The sequence below is a fragment of the Equus asinus genome, chromosome 7 (genome assembly GCF_041296235.1).
Source record: "Equus asinus isolate D_3611 breed Donkey chromosome 7, EquAss-T2T_v2, whole genome shotgun sequence".
Taxonomy (NCBI): Eukaryota; Metazoa; Chordata; class Mammalia; order Perissodactyla; family Equidae; genus Equus; species Equus asinus.
The window spans coordinates 62,234,157-62,253,131 of NC_091796.1; the positions used below are offsets into that span (position 1 = coordinate 62,234,157).

Below are 18,975 nucleotides of genomic sequence, written 5' to 3' on the forward strand. Positions count from 1 at the left end.
CGAGGAAGCACCCGATAAACGTTAGCCGTTATTATTGTGCACAGACCCAGGGACAAGTGAGGGCAGTGTACCTCCAAGGGCAGAGTGAGTGTAGGTTCCCTTCTCCAAAGGAAAAGTCCAGGAGGCAGGAGAAGGAACCCAGAAGAGAGAACTGAGCTGAAGGTTATCAAAAATGACATTTTGAAGGGGACAGCTGGTGGCGCAGCAGTTCGGCTCCCACTGCACTTCAGCGGCCCGGGACTCGCCAGTGGGGATCTCAGGTGTGGACCCATGCACAGCTCATCGGGCCATGCTGTGGCAGGCATCTCACATATAAAGCAGAGGAAGATGGGCACGGATGTTAGCTCAGGGCCAGTCTTCCTCAGCAAAAAGAGGAGGATTGGCAGCAGATGTTGGCTCAGGGCTAATCTTCCTCAACAAAAAGAAAATGGCATTTGAAGATACCACTTTTTCCTTCCTGAGGCCTCACTGAGCTGTAAGTGCGCTCTGACGGTGCGTCCTGAAAGCTACCTACACTTTAACTTGGGAACAACTTGTCGGTGCAAATGGCCCTGTCTTCCAGAGCTGAAATGCGCCTTTTGAAGGGCAGACTGATCACACTGCTCTCAGTGTGCCTTCCATAAGCAGGCCTGAGAAGGAGTGCAGTCCTAAACCCACGGATGCCAAACATCCCCATGAAACCTGGGTCTGTTACACGCACGCCACCGGACGGTCTGTGGATGGAGGGATGTTATATTGTGATGCTACATGCCGTATGGGAAGGAATGACAAGACGACAGTCTGAGGAAATATGAGGACGAGTCCATCCCATAAGAAAATGGTACAGAAATGTTAGAACATTGGAGACTTGAGTTGCCTTATGTCTTAGTTTCCTCGTTGGAAAAATCAGGCTGGATGTTTCCTAAAGACCCTTGGGACCTCGACTGTCCTGTGAACTGACTGATGAGTAGGCGGTACAGAATCAGGCAGAACACACACGCCTGGGTGAGGGGAAATTTCTGTCCAGTCCACACAGGTGTCAGACACACCACTAGGGATGTTGCAGAAGAGAGTAGTATTTGTTTGCCTTTTGCATTTCTAACTTTCCTATAAAGATATGCTACTAATTTGCCACTCATGACTTCAGCTGACCCTTCCTGAATCTCTGGCTCAGTGCACTCCGGCCTGCTGAAAGGATAAGGTGCAAACACCTCACATCAGTTCCTTGCTCTGACTGACTTGTAGCCCAAACGTTTTTGCCTTCTATTGGTCAAAGATGTGCTAGAAGCTTTAATCCTAATCTCAGAAATGCTTCGGGCCGGCCCCGTGGCCAAGTGGTTGAGCTCACGCACTCCACTGCGGCGGCCCAGGGTTTCACCGGTTCGGATCCTGGGTGTGGACATGGCACCGCTCATCAGGCCATGCTGAGGTGGCGTCCCACATGCCACAACCAGAAGGACCCACAACTAAAACATACAACTATGTACTGTGGGGATTTGGGGAGAAAAAGCAGAAAAAAAAAGATTGGCAACAGTTGTTAGCTCAGGTGCCAATCTTTAAAAAGAAAAAAAGAAATGCTTCATTTGTATAAACAAACATTTTTCTCTCTGTCTAGGCACACAAGACTAGGGACTGATGGTCTCACTGCAGATCACACACCTGCATAGGACCCAAGGAAAGCACTAGAAACACCAAGCAGAATCCCATTCAGAAAACCAGCCATGCACTGTGGATATGAGGATCAAAAAGGATTAATTTCCTTTGTCTTCCCATTAAACAACAATAGGTATAATTTCTACCCCTCATGTGAAATACTGAAAGACTTCTGTTTCCCCCATGCCCTCCTTGAGAAGAGGCTAGGGGGCCAGCCTGGTGGCTCACCGGTTAAGTGTGCATGTTCCACTTCAGTGGCCCAGGGTTCACTGGTTCAGATCCTGGGTGCGGACATGGCACCGCTTGGCAAGCCATGCTGTGGTAGGCATCCCATGTATAAAGTAGAGGAAGATGGGCACAGATGTTAGCTCAGGGCCACTCTTCTTCAAGCAAAAAGAGGAAGATTGGTCATGGTGATAGCTCAGGGCCAATCTTCCTCACCATTAAAAAAAAAAGAGGAAATTTTAAATACTAATTTGACCAACATCTTCTTAACTTATGGTCCATGAATCATCTGAAAATGCACACAAGTTTGTACAGTATATATATGTGTACTTTTCATAGGGGCCTAAAACTTTTATTAGATTCTCAAAGAGTTCTATGACTTGAAAGAGCTAAGAACTACATGATAAAAAAGAATTCTTTTTATTTATGTATGTAAAAATACAACTCAGGGCCCCAAGCTAGGAGTAATAAGAAAGCATAAAATACATCACTTTTTGTTTTCACTTGAATATCTTTGAGTAATGAATGTAAATTCCACATTAAAAGACAGTATCTGCCATACATGTTCGGTTTGTGAAAATTTACCATGTTTCAATAGTTCATCAAATAATTTTGACAATACAGTTTGTAATTTGGCTTTAAATAAGTTCATCCTAACACTAGGGGAAAAAAAAGATATCCTGGATATAAAATGGCTCCCTAAAATAGGTATTAATGCAGTAAATGGGTCACTTAATTGAACACTTGCTGAATTTGAGGTCTAGTCGTGCTTGGGACGTGAAGAATTCCATTCTAGGGGTGGCGTCACTCCAGGAAGGCAGAAAATCTGTAACTGAATGTCTTTCACCACTTTCCCAAAACAAACTGAGGTGCATTCCATCCCCAACAATCCTGGGCCCGACTGCAGCTGACCAAGTTTGAGATGACCTCCAAAATCTGCTCTGTTCCTAGCCATGTTTTTGCCCTCACGGAATTATCAGAATGCCTTTGGGGGTCAGGGTTCTGTTTGTGTTGAGTTGAAGTCTTCTCCCCCCGCCTACCCTGTATCCCTCTGGTGCACAACATTAAGAAAACTGTCATCAGCAACTCCCAGCTGTGTCATCCAACCCCAAGCCAAGCTAACTGGGGATCAGAGCTACGTATGTCTCTGCCAAATATGAATTCTGAAGACTGGGACTCTGGCTGCACCAGATTCCAGCATCTGTTTTTGATCACTATCAAACAGCTACTCCCAGCATGTAAGCTAGTCTGTATCTGTTATTTGACTGTGGCAGCATAAACTCTTCAATAATTCTAAGAGAATTAAGTTTATGCCTGAGTCCGATTCTTTCCAAATTAATTTTATTAATTTTGAAAAAAATCTACAAAACGTTGAAGACCCCCTCCAAGGTGAGGTACATTTCTTAATTTATTTTCATTGGCTGCTTTGACAGTTCACTCGCTGAGCCAAGCCCATCCTGCAAATACATGTACAGAATTTCCGCTCCTTCCCTCCACGCATCCAATCCCTCCGCACGCCCACGCCGAACTATTAGCCCCTTTACACCCGCTCTGCCCCACCCCCATCCATACACCAACATCCACGTCACCCATGACATCCATAAGTCCAACTAAGACACCACATCCTCTATGAAGCAAAGCCTGTGTTCCCTCTAGAGGCCTCAAAGCGAGACAAGACACGGCCTCCAGCTGTCCTGGGCCCCCTGACAAGCCCCTCAACCACAGGAGCTCCGTTTCTTTAGCTGTGACCCTTCACAATGTCTTGAAAAGAAGACACTCAGTGGATACTTGCTAAGAAAAATTTTCAAAAGAGAATAAATGGATGAATGAACTGAATGACAGACAATCTAGAGGTCTCTATTTTCTCAGTCAAAATTATTTATTTCTCTCACACACAATGTTACAACAATTATTTGGAAAAAGTGTTCAATATATTGGGGGACTTTTCATTAATTAATCTGTTTGCTAAATGTATAACTCTCATTCTTTCTTGGCCAACCCTTGGTTCAGTTTGCAGGATGCTACTACCTGAATTCCTATTTCTGTTTCTTTCTCTCTCTCTTATTCCTTTAAAATACATGAACTAAAGTAGTTTTCCCAATGTTGATCCGATAGCATATTTGAGGTAATATGACTCATCTCCACCCCAAACTGAACAGGGCAAAAAGCACTACTTAAAGACTCGGGAGTCCTGAATTATCTGGGCTCTTCCTCCACTGACTCTTTGCGGCCTTGAAAAGTTACTACTCTGAGGTTCAGTGTCCTTGTTGAAAAATAAGCCGTACCTAGTACAACCTCTGGTTCCTTTCAGCTTTATGTATTCTAGAAAACAAATTCTCTGTATTTTGCTATGATACGCTTACTCTACATACCTCACAAATAGGCAGAACAGGAAGCTGTCCACACCAGAGGACTGAGTTCTGTGGCCCACAGACCACTTCCAGCCCACTGCTTGTTTCTGTAAATAGAGTTTTATTATAACACAGTGACACTGATTTACCTACTGCTGCTTTCGTGCTAAGGCTAGCAGAGTTGCGACAGAGACCATATGGCCAACAAAGCCCAAAATATTGGTCTTTTGCAGAAAACTTTGCCAATCCCAGGTCTAAATGATGTGCACTGAGGTGTGTGACTTCCTGCCAAAAGTACTCTCCTCGGTTCCTTGAATGAGACCTGGAATTTCACCATTAGAGGTTAAAAATGCATATATGCTTTGGAAAGGCAAACGCCTTGTGTTCCTTGGGACAAGAGGAAAATGGAAGGGCTCCAGGAAGCCAAAGCTAACTGAACAGCCACCAAGAATAAAACTGCTTACATCCCACTTTTGCCTGGGTCCACCACGGAGAATTGAGTCTCTAGGTTCTGATATTGTGATGGGTTTTAACCTAACCCTGCACCCTTGCCTAGCCCCTCTTATACGCAACAAACAATACCTGTAGGACAGCTGGGTGGCAATGAGGTATGACGATAAAATAGAACTATCAAAAGGTCTACATACATTTTTATCACGCTCAGGCTCTGATGAATGACGTGTTCGAGTCTCAAAAGCCATTACTCTTGAGTAAAGGAAGGCAGATACAAAATAATATATACTGGAATATTCTGTCTATATGACTTCCAAGAATAGGTAACAGTAATCTGTGGTGACAGAAGTCAGAAATGGGCAGAGAGGAGGTAACCGAAGAAAACGGGGCATGAAGGAAATTTCTGGGGTGATGGAAATGTTCCATGTCTTGTTTTGGATGGTAGTTACGTGGGTAAAAAATTATCTAACTGAATAATTAACTATGCATTTTACTGTATATGGAGTATATCTTAAAGGATTTTTGTTTATTTGTTTGGGGATATGTCTTCAGAAATCTTGGAGATCTTTAGGATCATGGTCATTATATAATTTCCCCTCCATAGTATGATGAGAGGGTAAGGTGAAAGAGGAAGGAGAAGAGGGAGAAAGGGGAGGTTTCTTGGTAGAGAGACAGTTCTTAGGACGCCTCGAAGCCCCTGCCCTTCACAGGCACATTCCTGCGTTATGTCATCAGACATCCATTTTAGGACCTAGTCTTTCAGAAGAAACTCAAAAGCAGAAAACGAGGAAACAAGTGAAAGAGGTGTTTCCCCTTAAATTGTGTGTGTGCGTGTGTTTTCTTGGACTCAAAAAGAGAGAAAATATTCAACAACATTCTCACATGTTTCCTGGAAGGCTCTGCTTTGTTTAAATTGTATTAAATTTATTCTAATTTTGTATCAATATAAATAGAGGCATTAAATTAGCACATATGATATTAATAAAATTCTTCTTTCAAAAAAGTAAGTTATGGGGGCTGGCCCCGCGGCCAAGTGGTTGGGTTCGCGCACTCTGCTTTGGCAGCCCAGGGTTTTGCCTGTTCAGATCCTGGGCGTGGACATGGCACCGCTCATCAGACCATGCTGAGGCAGTGTCCCACATGCCACAACTAGACGGACCCACAACTACAAATATGCAACTATGTACCAGGGGGCTTTGGGAAGAAAAAGGAAAAAATAAAATCTTAAAAAAAAAAAGTAAGTTATTAATGAATGCTCTCTTTTAAACCTGAACAAAAAATAATTAGTCATGGCATTCTTAAACAGTATCCAACATTCCTATTAATTTGGCTACCAATTTAAAATCATCTGAAAAACAAAAATCACTTCTGCTTGTTGGACAAGCTATATTTTTCAAAGAAAAGCTGAAAGACAAATATCTTACAGCTATATTATCTTGACTTGGGTAGCTTGGTCGAAATAAAACAAACTCTACTTAGAGTAATTGAAGGTACTAAAAATTAAACAACATAAGTACTCAAGAAATCAATTAAAAAAGCAAAGTTAAATGAGAAGGGGAAAGGTGTTATTATAAAATAAGTACAGGTCTGAAACCATGTTTTGGTTAAAAATCTAGGATTATCTAATTAGCTTCATGTCCAACTTAATAATAGAGAAAAGTAGAACTTAAGAGTCAGAAGAGACCCCAGAGGTCAACTAATGGAACCCCTTCATGATCCAAATGAAGAAACTAGGCATGCAACCGCGTTCAGTGGACCCTAACCATCCTACCCAGCTGCACAGTAAGCGGCCTCTACCCTCCCTCGCGTTACCCAGCGCTGGCGATACCCGCCACTGTGTCTGCATGCTGCTGTCCTTTTACCTCAGCCTGGTTCTTCGGCCAAAAAACACTCTTTCCACTTTCATTCCTCCTCCTAACTCATGTTTGTTTTTTGTTTCTGTTTTTGTTTTTTTGCTTGAGGAAGATTGGCCCTGAGCTAACATCTGTGCCAATCTTCCTCTGTTTTCTAAGTGGGATGCCACCACAGCATGGCTTGATGAGCAGTGTGTAGGTCCACACCCAGGATCCAAACCCACAAACCCTGGGCCGCCAAAGTAGAGTGCACAAACTTAACCACCATGCCATCAGGCTGGCCCCACATGCACATTCTTTACGTCTTAACTTAGTTACAACTCCTCCAAGAAGCTTTCTTTAAGTCCTCTCTCACTCTCACCAACAAGAGCCCCGAGTGTCAGTTCCACCCACTCTCCCAGAGCAGCTCATGCCTTTTTGCTCAGTCATTCTTTCCATCATCCAAATATGAGGGTCCACTCTGGGTCAGTGGACTAAAGTGAGGGATATAGAGAGAGAGGTCCTTTCTGCCCTCAAAGAGCTACAGTTTGGATGCAGCTAAGATTGCCTGTTAATGAGTCCATCTCTTCTCACTGAAGCACTGACCATTAACCACCTTTGTAGCCCAGAACCTGAATAGTATGTGGCATACAGAGGCTCAACAGATGTTTCTTCAATTTCACTTATGAGAATTGGTTTAAATTTTTCTTGTTTTAATGAATGAAATGACCCTTAAGCAAAATTTAATCTTTAATACAGTGCTCAGAGTTTGGAAGACTTTCCTGATGGTCTCCCAACACAAGGACAAGTCACATGTCCACATTTCAGCTGTGCTGCGTTCACGCAGCGACCATTTGCTAAGACTCTGCTGAGGGCCAGGCCCTTTGGAGGGGGAGGGGAGGGAAGGTAGTTAAAGATTCAGCAATGAAGAAAATAGAATGTTCCTGTCCTAACAGTACTCACACACTATTGTGGGGCTAGGGATAAAGTTTCATCCTATATGCAACAATGTTATTAACAAAGGATTTTAAGTAGCAGACAAAATGTGTTTAAGTCTTGCATTTTAGAATCGCTAGGTTTCTTTTCCGGACTTTTACCAGAGTTTCGGCTCGTTTTGGTAAGTTTTAAAAGCTCCCCCCTCAGTCTGCCTTTTCCCTCTCTTCACCTTCCCATAAGCTAAGCTTTTATAGTAAGTTCTACCTGCTGCCTCTGCTTTCTTACCTCACACTCACTCTCCAACCTGCAGCAAACCGGCTTCCACCTCTCTGATTCATTATACCCACTCTAGCAAAGATCTTCCTTGCTATCCACACTACAAATGCAGTGGACAGCTTTCCGTTTGACTTTACTGGTCATTTAGCTGCTTTTGACATGACTGTCCGCTCATTCTGAATCTAAGGCCTTGGCTGCCAGAGGCTCCTGTCCTTTGGTCTCCATCAGAGGCCCCCGATGCCCTGCCCTGCCCTCCTTGGCCCTGCTCCTCGAACCTCCCTGCTTATTCTACTGCTGTCTCCACCGACACGCTATTCTCTCCCACCAGATCTCATCGGCCCCAGTTTTAACTATGTCCCAAAAGCTCAAGACTCCCAGGAAGGAACAGCTGAGAACTTTCAGCCTGGATCTTCCTCCCACGCCTCCAACGCGTACGGCCAACTATCAGCCAGGCAAATACAGCCTGGTCCCCACGATGCATTTAATCACCAAATCATACCGACTTCACCGCTTGTTTTCCCCACAGAATCCGTCGCTCCCTTTCATCAGCATTCCCGCCACGCTCGGCTAGGCCCTTGTCCTGTTGACTTGAACACCAACATTAGCTTTCTAAAGTACTTCTCTACCCTCAGTCACGGTCTTCCTTAAAACCATCCTTTATACTGCAGAGAAATGAACAGTTGGGGGATCCTGGAACAGAATAAACAAACAGTTTCAAGATTACAATTTTGATTTTATGGATTTTAATCCAATAGCTCTGAAACCAATTTAAAATAGTAAAGATCTGAAGCGGGTATGGGCAGGGCGGGGCAGGGGGAGTAAAACAGACGGAAGAGAGACTACAGCAGGGTAAATTTGGTTAAATGAAGAGAGCTCCTTCTTGAGACACATAAAAAAGTCCTCTGAATAGCAAGGTACTTCCATGAACTCTAAAGAGAATTGGTGCTAACTGTTTTAACTCTCACAATAGGAACCCTGTTGGAGTCTGGATAAGAGGAGTATCATGTTTGTTTAGGCTTGGTATAATCGAAATCAGCTTCACTCGGGCTTCTTCTAAGCAATGACTAATGTTGTTTTAGCTGATGTTGACTCATTGCCCCACAAAGGATGACACAGCTCTCAACAGGCAGAGTTCGGCCTGCTTTTTTCCAGTTGCATGCTTCCAGCAACTGAAAGAGGTAGGGGTCGGCCTCCAGAGTGGAGCTTCGTGCAACTAAGCACAATTCAGACTTTACCAAAACAGCTGCCAAGTCGACCTGGTGATCAGCGAGCTTCACAAACGAGGAGGGAGAGGAGGTAAGTTGTGGTATGTAAAACTCGCACAGGCCAGCATCCTCTGTTTTTCAAAACAGAATCTGCGGAAACTTACAGTCAGCTCTTTTCCCATTTAATTGCTTGCTCTATTGAGGTCAGCAAATGTTTTTCTTTAAGATGCCAATGAAAAGTCGCAGCAAATGTGTTTTCGAGACTCTCCAAGTTCCACTTAGTGAGATAACATACATGGGGAGTTGTAAGCATGTTTGAAAGGAAGCTAAGGAAATGCCATTCTCATAATGGTCACCACCTTTTCTCTAGTTCTATACCTTACGTTGCCCAGGCAGGGAGTTTTTCCCCTCCTCCAGGATTTCCTTGCTGTTGGCCTGACTCTTCCCCGAACACATTGGACCATGTTGTGGGCCTGAGTGAGTGACCGGGGGTCAGCAGAATGGATTCAGAGCCTGGCTCAACAAGGTGGTTACTCCTTACGAGGCCCTTGGCGAGACACTGTTCCATACTTTGCTTCCCAGTTGTCCCGCAGATTGATCCTTGCCATCCTCACTCATGACTGGTCTTCATGAGGCTTAGCTCCTGTTAGTCACACACTCTGAACAACCTGGCTGGGTAAGAATAGTTAGGGAAGTCTTCTAAAGACACAGCAGGTAGCATAGAAGCCCAGCCACACTGTTTACATACAACTAAAACGACTATCCAATCTCTGCAGCTCCAGTGTCCTGAGAACCAACAGTTTACCAAAATGAACACCATGCAAAGCACCCAGAGCCTGGAGGCCATTCTAATTCTGACCTCGCCGGAGGGTTCAAGTCCAGACTACGATGAGCCCACAATTAGTTTTCCAAAGGGAAATCCCTGAAGCCCAGTTTAGGTCAGCATTATCCATGGCTCCAAGGTCAGTGATGGATGAGGGCTGTGCTTAGGTTTATGAGAGACTAGGGATGGCTCGGGGTGGGGACTGCCACACCCATCTTATCTTATCCTAAATTTCTGAGCAAGACTTGGAACAGAACTGACCTTCACAAAGGCATAGATTAGGATCTAGCTTGGTCCCTTGGTTAGCTTCCATTCAGGATAAGGTGAAAACCTGACTGAATATTGGGAGAGAAGAGAGGGAGCATTGTTTCTCAACTCGCATTAAGAATTCTTATAAGTCATATTGCAAAGAATGAAGTGAAAAATGTTTTTCACTATAGAAATCTATCTTACTAAAGAAAACAATTAATAAAACGGAAATTGGGGCCGGCACAGTGGCGCAGCAGTTAAGTTCACATGTTCCGATTCTCGGCGGCCCGGGGTTTGCCAGTTCGGATCCCGGGTGCAGACATGGCACCACTTGGCAAATGCCATGCTGTGGTAGGTGTCCCACATATAAAGTAGAGGAAGATGGGCATGGATGTTAGCTCAGGGCCAGGCTTCCTCAGTGAAAAGAGGAGGATTGGCAGCAGTTAGCTCAGGGCTAACCTTCCTCAAAATAAAAATAAAACGAAAATGAAAAATTCTAAGAGCTAGTTACTAAGAACATGAACCTAAGGATCAAAGGATTAAAAATTGCCCTCCCCATCTTTCTGCCCCCAAAAAGCCACAGGAAGATGTCTTGTTACTGATTGCTTGGACCTCACTTTCTTGGTCAAACTGAATTACTTCTCTAGCACATTTTGTCTATTTAAAAATATTGTTACCTTAAAAAAATAAAGTAAAAAATATTGTTACCTAAAAAAACAAAATAAAAAATATTGTTACCTAAGTAAGGCTGCATGAAGAGCAAGAATATAGCTTTTAAATAAAAAAAAAAAAATCCTATTATTGCACTTTCTTCAAGTGATAACAAAATTTCTCAAACAAACTATTTATATCCATTCATATTTAACCCACTCCACGCTTATTCCACTAAAACAGAATAGAAATGATTGCAAAAGGAAAGACTAAATCAAAATTGAGTCTTCACGGCATCTACAAGTTGCTACTGCTGGTTGCCCAGGGCAATGCAATGATGCTGTTCCTGCTCTCAGTAAACCTATAATCCAACTGAGGCAGAAAAACACTACAGCCAGAAGATATTAATGTTTCAAGATTTTAAAAACAGCTTAAAAGCACCAGTTTGGGAAGGACTGGGTGGGAGTCCTGCCGCTATCCTTACCTCCCTGTGTGACCTGGGGCTACTCCTCTGTGCCTGAGTTTCTTCCTAGGGCCTAGGACTGCTGTAAGGATTGAATGAGATAATGTAAAGCTCATGTAAAGCTCAGAAAGCCATTGATAAAACTAGGACTTTTCTTGAAGAATTGATATCACAGGATGGTGCGTGATTAATTACCAATGATTGTCATTGTTACGGCAGGTGAAAACTTCTGGCTACTATCACCAAGGCAATCTTCAGAAAAGAAGTTCAGTCCTTATTTCTTTGACCATGTTAATTCTTTTTTGTTTTGCTCTTCATCTCCTGCCATTTAAATATGGGTTTAGTCCTACCACCGACACGTTAACTTCGGCCACTGTGTGAATTTTTCAGGGTGGTAACGAAGGTAGGGAAAAGCAGGGAAGAAAGAGATCAAATATCATATTATTAGTTATAATGCCATTTTAGTATGTTTAACATTTTTTTCTGAGCACCAGGCAGCCTTCTTTACAGATCTTTAAAAATATAAATCCATTGATGGACCTTCGTGTAAAGGCTAATGCACTGGCCCCTGATTTCTAAATTGATTTTCATAAATGAATACTGAACAGGAAACTTCAAAAGGAATTCTTTTCCCTACACATTACAGATGTACAAGAGATAAAGATTGGAAGATTTATCTCTTATACATAAAAGATAATCAGCACCACAACTTAGAATTACCAAAATAGTACCAATAAATATCAAAAGTTTGACAATTTAAAAAATACTACATACTACTCTGTCACTGGTTTCCAGTTTCTCCGTCCTGCCCTCCTCTATTCATCTCTGGGATGAGAAGTGGAACGCAAAGGGTTAATTCCTTTGTAAGAGTAACATGAAACCTAGCAGCTGGTTCTGTAAGCCACAGTGGTGTGTGTTCTCCCACCTTGGAATTACTTTGCAACTAATGCCTGTCAAATGGATAGTTTTATCTATAACATTCATTTATTGAAGAGTGACGTAACACATTTGATACTCAGAGAATGTGTCCTAAAGCCCAGATATTTAAGAAGATGAATGCGTAGTAGAACATCTCCTGCCTTCTTTTGTTCCCACTTTAGAGAAGGATGCAACTGGAGGCTTTTGGACACAGCATTATTACTTTGTTCTGATGTGCATTCTCTAGTAATCACAAAGAAATGGACACATGAAACTTCATGTGATCAAGAATGATATATTATACAAAACTGACTAACTCAAGTAACCAGAACACAGCAAGAAATTGAAAGCAAACAAGCCAAAACACTCTCAAAGAAACTGAAATAAATGCTATCAAAATCTTTTGTTAGATTATACATTTTAGTCCTGGGAACAGTATTTTCTTTACACAGTTCTAACAAGCTGGATTATCTAATTGAAAATGAATTACAAAGCATGTTAAAAATAACAATATTAGGAAAAACAGACTGCTAAAGGCTTTCAAGGCTGCCTGAAAATAAGGGGGAAAATAACGACGACGATAAGTAATATTTAAATTATATAAGAAATAAAACAATGCACCAATAGAAGCTATTTACTATTAAGGTGAGCAAACTTGCGCATCTCAGGAGGTGCCTTACAGCACTATAAATCAGACTGTCTTAACGATGAGAGTCATTAAGAAAAAGATTTTTTCTGCACTATTTAGGGGTACGCTTGACTTCATATTTTCATCCAAAGAGGCTTAAAAACAGAACAAGCTCTACTGTTTAAAGGGATAAACTTTATTTCCGAAATTTTCTTCTGAGAAACATTTTATTCCCTTCCTCTGCTTTGCTACATAACATTTTACTTTTATTCTTTGCTGGAACTGATATCTAGAGACCATAGATTGAGAAAACAGAGAATGGGAATTACTTCAGAAATGCAATAGTTTCGTTTAAGGATGGAATAAGAAGAAATTTTTATTTTATGCAAATTAGAATGTTTACTCCAGTTATGATACATTTGCAAATGCTCAAGTAACATCTCAGGGACACCGATAAGGGAAAAAGGTTTTCCACTAGACACAGAGTTTTAAGAAGACAGAAAGACAGCCTCAGCGCCATGCTCCAGGCAAAGTGGGGTTTAACAACTATCCTCTCTTAACACAGCAACATTTAATTGAGCAACTTTCTGATTATTTTTCTCTTAAGCCTACAATAAAGTTTTGCTTCCAAAAAATCATGCAACTTTGAAAATTAGGTAATTTATTATCTTCATAGGTTTCATGAACTCAGATCAGATAAAATTAAACCATTTTACTGTACTTTGTGGCAAAACTGTGAAAAGAACAGTAGGTGAAATGACTATTGATGTCTATTTATGTTTTGGTTGACTTTTTAAAAGTGAAAGAGGTAAAAACGATAAAATCAGAGAGAAGACTGAATGTGGATTTTATAGTATGTAAAAGAAGTCAAATGTAGAAGGAATGAGAAAAACAGAAAATCACCACTAGAACATCACGGCAATAAATGTTCCTAGCAAGATCCAAAGATGGATGCTACAACCAGTAGGGCAAAGTCTGAAGAGAAACAGGATATTTGCACAGTTGCAAAGTATCTCCCCAAGATATTAATTAATAATATATAAATTTATTATAATTAATGATAATTCTATTAACTAACACAGGGGAAAGTAGCAACTTTACAGTAGGGAAACTTGGCAGACAACACCTTAATCAGGTGATCAAAGCTAACATCAATTTAATGAGAAATACCTACATCATGTACCCCTGACGTCATGCTCTGAGAAGGGGCTGATATCATTCTGTGGAATCCTCACCCAAAAGCATAACTTCAATCTAATCATGAGAAGACGTCAGATCAGGTTGAGGGACTTCCTACAAAACCAGCAACCGGTACTGCGAGAGTGCCGCAGTCGTAGAAGACAAGGACAGCCTCCCACAGATTGGAGATTTGGGAAGCACGACTAACTTCAGTGTGGGATCCCGGATTCAATTCTACAACAGAAAAATCCCAGTTCTAGTGGGAAAACTAGTGAAATCAGAATAAAGTCTATAATTTAGTTAACAGAATTGTACCAGTGCTAATTTTTCAGTTTTGATAATGGAACTATGGTTATGCAAGATGTTACCATCAGGGAAGCTGGGGGAAGGTTACACGGGAATGCACTGTTCTACTTTTGCAAGTTTCCTATAAGTCTAAAATTCCATCAAAATAAAAAGTTAAGGGAAAGTTATCTTCACATGAACGTGATTCTACACCATTCCGAGTTCCTTGAATTTTTGTGGATGCATTAAGGATTAATGATCAGGGAGAAGTGAGCCAGTTATAAATGGACACAGCAACTGGCCAAATGTTTAGCCAAAGGACTCGATCAAAGGAAATGTGCCAGATGTTTTCCAACAGCTCCACACATGAAGGCACCTACACCCAGCAGGGACCCTACTGTAAAAGGAAACCAGAGGCCAACGTGGGTTCAACCAGAACATAAAGAAGGACCCATAAATACCTTATTCTCTTGTAAGAATCCTATTTCCATTACTACTTCTGAATCCTCTATTAAAAGTAGGATACTACGCCCCAGAATTTGGGGTATCTGTGGATACATCCATAACTCACACAGACCTACATCAATGCTTAATTGAACAAGAATTGGCACGTTGAAATAAGTGCCTTTTTAACTAATTAATTTCAATCCTGGAGTTACCAATAAAGTCGCTAAAAGTTGCTAAATTTCATCTTTTCCACCAAATAAAATATTTACTTTGCAATCATCATCAATTCCATTTTAATCAAATCATCCCCATTATAATGAAGAGTTACGACATTAGGAAACAGCATCCCCTTTACAGAAGCCTGACCACTGCTGCAGAATCAGCATTCCTCGCATAACCTTGGTTAGCTTCTATATTTGTTTCTGAGGAAAAGTTGATTCTTTTCCTCTTCTATTTGTGTCCTCTCTCAGGAAGTTTATGGTATAATGAGATAAACATCAGAAACATTCATGGCTATTTCATACCACATCTTCACCAAAAAAGGTTGTATACATTACTTGTATATCACTTACAAAATCTTTGAAAAACAAGATAAGCAGCTTTATCTTCAGCTACCTTTCATTTTCCAGGTCAAATTATTCTGTGTGTATGTCAACATTTTCACCCTGGATTCTCAAAAAGCATCTAGAAGCTTAGTCTCTCTAAAAATCACACGATTCTAAAGACAATTCCAGCCATTTGTTTTAACAGAACTGAGAATTGATAATCCTTCATTCTCGTGTATCCTTCACAATAGAATGCAAACAGAATATCTGTGAAATAAGGAATCAGGTTCCCTCTTCCCAACAAATACTTATACTCTTGAGTCTCTTTCCTGCATGAATAAGTTTTGGGGATAGATACCAAAAACATTTTACTCTCCTTTTTACATCAACAACTGTGATGAAAAGTAATAACAGTAATGATACAGCTTACAATTATTAAATGCTTCCTTGGTGTCGCACACTATCGTAAGCAGCTGATGCAAGATGCCCAAGGCCACATGGTAGTAAATGGAGGTGACATGTGAAGTCTGGAGTCTGACCCCAAGCCTGAGTAACTGGCTAGCACACTTTATACTGGCTACTTACTTTAACAAAATAAAATGGGGAGGCCCCAGAAGAAATTGCGATGGACAGCCAGCTCCAGTGGTGAAGAGGAACAGAGAGAGAGGCGTGTGAGAGAGTAGCCAGTATTCACTTCAGCCAGTCCTGGGAGGCAGCAGTGAAAGCCTGAGCTGTTGGAGCCTTTGATTTTTTTTTATGGGAAACTAGAAGTCCAGATTCATATCCGAAGCCTCTTGATTTTGAAACGTTGCCACTTATTTCAAGCTTTTTCTAAAAATCCCATTGGTCTGAAAAGGAAAGGGCCCTATTCTCAAGGCAGGGACACCGTGTCACTCATCTCATTCCATTTGTGTCCCTGATGCCTACTAGGTTGCTGGCACACAGTAGGTGCAAACAGTCTGCCTTCAGCTGTGAACCACCCTGCCCTTTTATCGGGCCAGTTTCTAATCTTGGTTGGAATCCATTAATTTATTCAACAAATATTCACTGAGCGACTACAATGTGCCAGACACTGCCCTAGGCCCTTGGGACACAACAGCGAAGAGAAGAGTGAAGAGAGAGTTTATATTTTAGTGGGAGAAACAGGCCAAAAAAAAAAACCAAACAAAAGCGCATAAAATCAGACGGAGTGGAGGCTTGGAAAATAAGATGATTTGCTTTGAATTGAACCTATGCTACCCAGAGCTAAAGAAGCACGCTCCTTAGAAAGTCAGATGCAATAGCCCATGATTCCTAGTGCCATACTGGTCACTGCTCCACAAATATGTTACACATATGCAAGCAATTTAAAGGAAAGTGTATTCCTGAAAGAGAGAGTGCTTTTCTCCTAAGTAGAACAATATGATCTTGCTCCTTGGCTTGAAAGGAAGTATTGATCAGGAGTTAGTGAGTCAAAGGTTAATAACTCGGGCCTGATTATCTCTGTTATCAGACTCATGATTGATGGTGTCCTCCGGCTCCTGGTAAATACAGGAACCTTTTTGATTGCCGTTACTGGGAACCAAGGAATTAAGCTATTCTCTCCCGAGTTAGCTGTAGAGGGTGGGGGTCGTCTATCTCCGGCATCAGAGGGTGGGCAGCACAAAGGCTCTATGGAGAGGGTGCTGGGCAGAATGCAAACTGAAATGCAAACTTGGGGCGACATCAATCTCATTGGCAACCGTACAGTAAAACACTAGCTCTGACACGCACCTCTTTCGCTCTCTTGTATCATCATTCCACAAGACCACATGCTGAGTTAATGGAACTCCTCCAGTTTGCTTTGGAAACGGATGTAGTTTCGGATAGCCCAAATGGCACAATCTGGCTATCGCTGCTAGACAGCTGCTGGGAGTTTCAGACAGGACAGCTAAACCAGGATCAGCTAAAAATGCACAAACCTGGCCCCTGCTTCTCATCAAACCACTTCTAGCTATCTAGTTACTTATAATCTGAGTAATTACAGCCAATGATTATGCTCAGAAAACACCCTAAAGATAAACGCAAGTTTGTATCTTCAAGTAGCCTTTGAAATACAACAGTGCACAGCTGCTAAAGCTCCTATAGTGTTATTTTCTCATTGTTTTTATACAAAAAAAGTAGGTTCCCTTCAACTTGCTCTTTTTGGAAGAAACAATATTTTCTTTGTTAGCAAAGCCCAACATAGATGTCACGCCAATGCAGTCTGTTCTTCTCGTGGGTACTAGCCAAAAGGATATTCCTGGAACTAACGTCACAATTTGCTGAAAGCCTCGCAAGTCAATTAAATTAGGAAACAAGTAATCATTATCACAAAACTAACGATAAAAGTATGAGAAAAAATAAACATGTAAAAAAGCACATCATTCAAACTCTCCCCTTTAAAGAAAAACCATTCCTCAATGGAGCCCTAGCAGATAAACAGCCACATTTAAACAAATAAAACCTCCCCTCAATATGTCAGATATCAAACATCTCACTTATTAGCGTCATTTTGTCTACCTAAGGAAACTTTCTGAGAGCCTAACATTTTTGGTTTAGGTATGGAAGTCTCATTGGCCTCGATCTTGCATCAAACAGAGGAACACTGACAGTAACTGAACACTGATCCCTGATTTATTAAATCTAAAATGCAAATAGTGAGATGGTCATAGACCTCTTTTGACCCAAGGCAAATAAATTATAATTGCATTTACAGCATAGAGTCAACATTAGCAATAATAAAACGATACCAATGTATACAACTGAAAGGTTTTTCAAATCCAGAAGTAAAATTGTTTTTAAAAGTCTACTGAGATCTCTTTTTGGAGAATCTCTCCACCGGTGCCTTAGCTCAGGCGGCACGCAGTTATTAAAGAAGCTCTCGATAGTACTGGAGGATTTAGGATAATGTATTCTAATTTTTTTCATTTACTGTTTGTGTTTCATTTTAAATGTTTTTTAAAAATTCTCCAAAACTTCAGTAGGTGAGTTTGGCAGAAGTGAGGCATGTGCCTGTGATCGCCGAGCAGTATCAAGAGCACGACTCCGCCGCTGACCGCCGCCAGCCAAGGACTCCAGCCTCCGCGGGCTGAGCCTCCGCGCGCTTCCCGCTTCCAATCGGGACAACGCAAAGGACAGCAGGCTCTCTCCTCCCGTCCCCCCGGACGCGAACAAGAAGCAAGTGAAGGTGGTCGTCCGCTCTGGCGGAAACCCCGGCTGCAAGACGAAACCCCCAAGCCCCGGAGCCCTCTGCTCCCTCCGGCGCGCCTCGGGTACCTGCTGCCCGGGTGGCCGGCGGCCCGGGGCGCGCGGCGCGGCTCGGCGCTGGGCGGCTGGGGGCGCGCGTGCGAGTGGTAGGCGGTCAGCACCACGCCGCCCGAGTCCTCCACCTCCATCGTCAGCCGCGCATGTCTCCGCTCCGGCCCAAGAACAAAGGCGGGGACCGGCATGGACCGGCGCCCCGGGACCGGCCGGCGGCGGCGAGGCGCGGCGCGGCCTGCTCCTGGGGGCCCCCTCCCGCGGCTGTCAGGGGCGCGGGGATGTCGGCCCCGCCCGCCCGCCTGCGGGGCAGCCGGAGGAGCATCGATTGAAAAACACGCCCACGGGCCCCGCTGGGGGCGGGGAGGACCGGGTCCGGTGGGATCGCTGTTTCTAGGAAACTGGAAACCGGCCGGGATCCTGGCGCGCGGGCTGGCTGCTCTAGCGAAGTTTGTCTTGCTTTGTTTCTTTTCCTTTTCCTTTTCTCGCCCCTATCCCTCCCACCCCCACCCCCACCCCCACCCCCCATCAAACAGGAGGCTTATCCCGTAGCCAGGAGCGTTTCCTGCCTGGCAGCCAGAAGGGAGAGAGAGAAACCCTGCCTTGGGAGCCCGGGCCT

The 18,975-nt window shown here is 42.8% G+C and overlaps 1 protein-coding gene across 6 annotated transcripts in view; it reads right to left on the bottom strand.

The window, feature by feature from the left end:
* Positions 1–18,975, bottom strand: part of ARHGAP28 (Rho GTPase activating protein 28) — a 216,096-nt gene that overhangs the window by 174,248 nt on the left and 22,873 nt on the right. For 3 of the 6 annotated variants that reach the window (XM_070513587.1, XM_014851850.3, XM_070513583.1), the window contains exon 1: positions 18,375–18,859. The exons of 1 other annotated variant lie outside the window; for it this stretch is intronic. In XM_070513587.1, the coding sequence (XP_070369688.1) occupies positions 18,375–18,547 (173 nt within the window). In that variant the 5' untranslated portion in view covers positions 18,548–18,859. Of the gene's footprint in view, positions 1–18,374; positions 18,861–18,975 lie in introns of those variants that run through there. 2 more of the 6 variants (XM_070513586.1, XM_070513589.1) reach the window with 1 other exon arrangement.